General features: G+C 67.6%; 1 protein-coding gene across 1 annotated transcript in view; it reads right to left on the reverse strand.

The window, feature by feature from the left end:
• H696_00595 (hypothetical protein) overlaps nucleotides 1-935 on the reverse strand; it is a gene marked incomplete at both ends in the record, with an annotated part of 3,198 nt that extends 2,263 nt beyond the window's left edge. The window contains 2 exons of the mRNA XM_009494474.1: nucleotides 32-120; nucleotides 259-935. Of these exons, the coding sequence (XP_009492749.1) occupies nucleotides 32-120; nucleotides 259-935 (766 nt within the window). The remainder of the gene's footprint in view (nucleotides 1-31; nucleotides 121-258) is intronic.
• Nucleotides 936-3,556: the final 2,621 nt, after the last annotated feature.

Raw genomic sequence — 3,556 nt, forward strand, 5'->3', positions numbered from 1 at the left:
GGGGGACAGAGGAGTGGCGCATCGGCCGTACCTGGAGCGACCAAATTTCCCGTGGAGATGCCAATTCGCACGCCATTGCGGAAGAACAGGATGAAAAGCTTCGAGTGCTGGCTGCCGAAGCTGGGCAAAGGGGGAGGCGGGAGGGGGCAAAGGGGAGGCGGGTCAGAGGATGCCAGGTGGACGGGCATGCTTCTGGCCCATGTCGCGGGAGGAGGCAGAAGCGCAGGGGAAGAGAATGGAGGGAAGAGGAGGACACACCTCAGGACATTGGTACGCGGCACGAAGACGCGCAGGTTGGCCGGGGCATCGGGCAGGAAGACCTCGCGGCTGGAGGAGGGCCCCGCCCGGGGGGGCGGTCGAGCACCGGGGGGCGGCGACCGGGGGGGAGGAATGCCGGGCGGCGACCGCTCCAGCGGTGCCTGGAGCGCTGTTTCCGGCACGCAGCCGGCGTCCATGATGATGGCCACCTCACGCGCACGGCGCAAGAAGCGCGACTGGCCGAACAGCCAATCGGCATCAAGGTCGAAGGTGGTCAGAAGAGCGGCGTCCAGGGGCCCGCTGGTGTCATCCGAGTAGAAAAGATCCGCCAGGCCGATGGCCGACGAGTGGATGGTCGACGCCAGACCAGCGTCCATGGCCGAGGGGTGGGTCAGTCGGAAGAGCGTCGGGCAGGGGCGCAAGTCGACCAGCGGCGGCGGGGGAGCGGGCTCCTGGTCATCCGACAGGCTGATGACAATCTCATCATCCGCGTGTGGCGCTGGGGAGGTTCCCGAGCTTGAATGATCGAATTGCAGCCGGTGGAGGTGCCCCTCATTGGAGCAGGCCCGACCGCTGGGGCAGCATGGAGCCGGGGCCCGGCGGGCAGCCGGGGGATTCGCATCGCCGGGAGACGAGGTCAGGTCGATCAGAAGCCCATCATCATCACCCCGTTCCATAGTATCAGCAAGGTGGAGAGGAGGGAGAGGGGAGGAAGAGGAGAGGAGGGAGGAGAAGTGCTTGGACGCGGGGGGGGGGGGGGATCATGAGGGGGTCTGTCAAGGCGATGCTCTTGGGCACAGGGCCCCGTGCAGGTTGCCCAAGAGGCGGGGAAAAAAAAAAAACAAATGAAGAGAGACAGGCCGCCGAGTGAGGGGGCCGTGAAAGGTCACATCCCGGAGAGGAATGGACCGAGAGGAGGAACCAGGGCGCCGGGAAATCGCGCGCGAAGTAGCCCGGAGGGCGCCGGAGATCGCCCGGCCAGCAGGACCGCGCCACCGATCGGCGTTTGCGAACTGATACTCCATGTGGCGTGATCCGACATGGGCGTGATCGGATATTATTGAAATATCCGACATCGTGGCGCTGGCGCTCCACCGTCTTCCGGTGGGCTTACATAAGGCGGGTCCCCGGGGGGCGGGCGATTTTTGACTAGAATAGCGCTCACTATTCAGGGGCCGGATCTCGCGGCCCGGGGGCGAGGTCCGGCGTTTGTCCCGCAATCGGCGCCGGGGCAGGCCCCCGGCCGGGTCCCTGTTGCCGCCTCCCTCACCACAGCGCGGGGCGAGCTGGGCGGAGGCGGCTCGCCCGGCACGAGCGAGGAAACCCGAGGGGGCGGGGGGAGAGACGCTCCCGGGAAACTTCGGGCCCCGAGCGCCGGGGACCTCCTGGCAAACTCGCCGAGCAGGCGAGAAGAAGGCAAACGGGGTAATAAATATTCCCCGATGTTAATATCCTGTGTCGCTGGTGGTCGGATATCGTGCGGCGCGGGACTATTTCGGGCTCGGATTCATCCGGCGGTGTTCTTCCCCCCGCTGGCGGCTGTAGCCAGGTAGTAAAGCGCCGTCCGGCTGTGTGTGAGTGTGTATGTGTGTGTGTGTCGTCCTGGCCGCCTGGGGTACTCTGGTCTGGCACCGGGCGGCGACCTTCCATCCTGCCTGCCAGCAGACATGTGCCTCTTACTGGCCTGCCAGATGTCGCCCGAGGGGGCTGGGCGTGGCTGCGCAATCCCACGATCGGCGCCACCTCTCTGTCGAGACCCTTCTGTGCCGGTCCCCTCCCCCCCCCATTCCCATCTGCGCCCATGCGCATGCACGCTTGCAAGGGGAGTTCATGGGCCGGGCGGGCCCTTGCAACGGCCGTACACCACGGCGCGCGGCCTCTACCTGTACCCCCCCCCCCCGCATCGTCGGATTATCTTCGGCTATCGCACTGTTTTTTCGTCAGTCTCGCCAGGTGTGGACCGGAGGAATGCCCCTCATTCTTTGGTCGCGCCCCCCCCCCCCCCCCCCGGCACAGGCAGGCGGGCCCAGGCCCAAGGGAGAGGCGCGGGGTTCCCCAGATGGCCCGTGCGCCTCCACCCCGGTTCCCGGTCTGCCACCCTTTTCCCAGGCGCCGGGGGCGGGGGGGGGGGCCGGCAGCCACACTTGTGCACCCGGCCCCCGTGCGTCGCGCCTGTTCCCGCCTGCGCTTCTCAGGTGGGGCACGAAATTTCCAGGCCGGCCCTCGGGGCTGGGCGAGGGCGGGGTCTTGCGCCCCAAACACGAGGCCCACGGGCGGTCCCCATCAGCAGCCCTCGCCGGCAGCCCCCCACCTCCCCGTGGTACCCCCGCGAGCCTTGCGCCGCGCCACTCCCCCCCCCCCCCCCTCGCCCTGTTGTGCCGTGGCGAGGTGGAACAGCACGAGGGGCAAAGAGGGACCACCGCGCCGGCGCAACGCCCCGCGGATGCCCACGGATCTTACGCACGCTCTTCAACAAGCGCGGAGCACCTCCCCCAACCCCTGGGCTGGGGGATTCCTGGACGGTGTTCCTCCCCCCCCGAGCGTGTCGGTCTCGGCGGACGCGAGTGGCGGGCCCTCCGGCCGGCTGTTGTCCGAGGGATGTGCCCATGTATGCGCCTATGCGCCTATATGCCTGTGTTCCTGTGTGCCTGTGTGTGTGTGTGGGGAGGGGGGGGGGGGGAGTGTCCTGCATGTTCGCCTGGGCTGGTGCTTACGGGTGCATTGTGCACGCGTGCATGCGTTCGGTCCCCGGGGGGATACGCCGAGGGTTTCGAAATCGTGCGATCCTCGTGCCGGGGCAGGGGGTCGGTGCGTTCTCCCCAGGGGGCACACAGGCCCCGGCGTGTTGTTGTTTCCCTCGCTCCGGCGGCCCTCCTTTGCCGGCCCCTTCTCCCGGGCGCGGCTGTAATCCGCCCGGCGAATTACCAGCACAGGGACGATCGATTATATAATCACCGACGCGCGTCCCTCCGGCTGTTTGCCCCGTCTGGCTTCGGCCCGGGTGCTGGCCTCCCTGGCTCTTGGTTCCACCGTGGCCCGAGCACGTCGCTCCTTTTTTCTCGCGCTCTCTCTCTCTCTCTCTCCCTCCTTTACGGCCGTCCGCTTGCCGTTTCCCCCACGCGCGCGGCCTTCCTCTGCATGTGTATTTCGACTTCAGCATGTAGGTCGGCCGCTGATCAGCACTGCCTCGCGACCACGTCACCGACTTCAGGGCTTCCAAACGGTCGATGGAGAGGAGGCACGGCGGCTGAGTGTGTCCGCCCACGCCACCACCCTGCGTGCCTGGGGTGGGGGGGGG

This window comes from Fonticula alba (assembly GCF_000388065.1).
Source record: "Fonticula alba strain ATCC 38817 unplaced genomic scaffold supercont2.1, whole genome shotgun sequence".
Lineage (NCBI taxonomy): Eukaryota > Rotosphaerida > Fonticulaceae > Fonticula > Fonticula alba.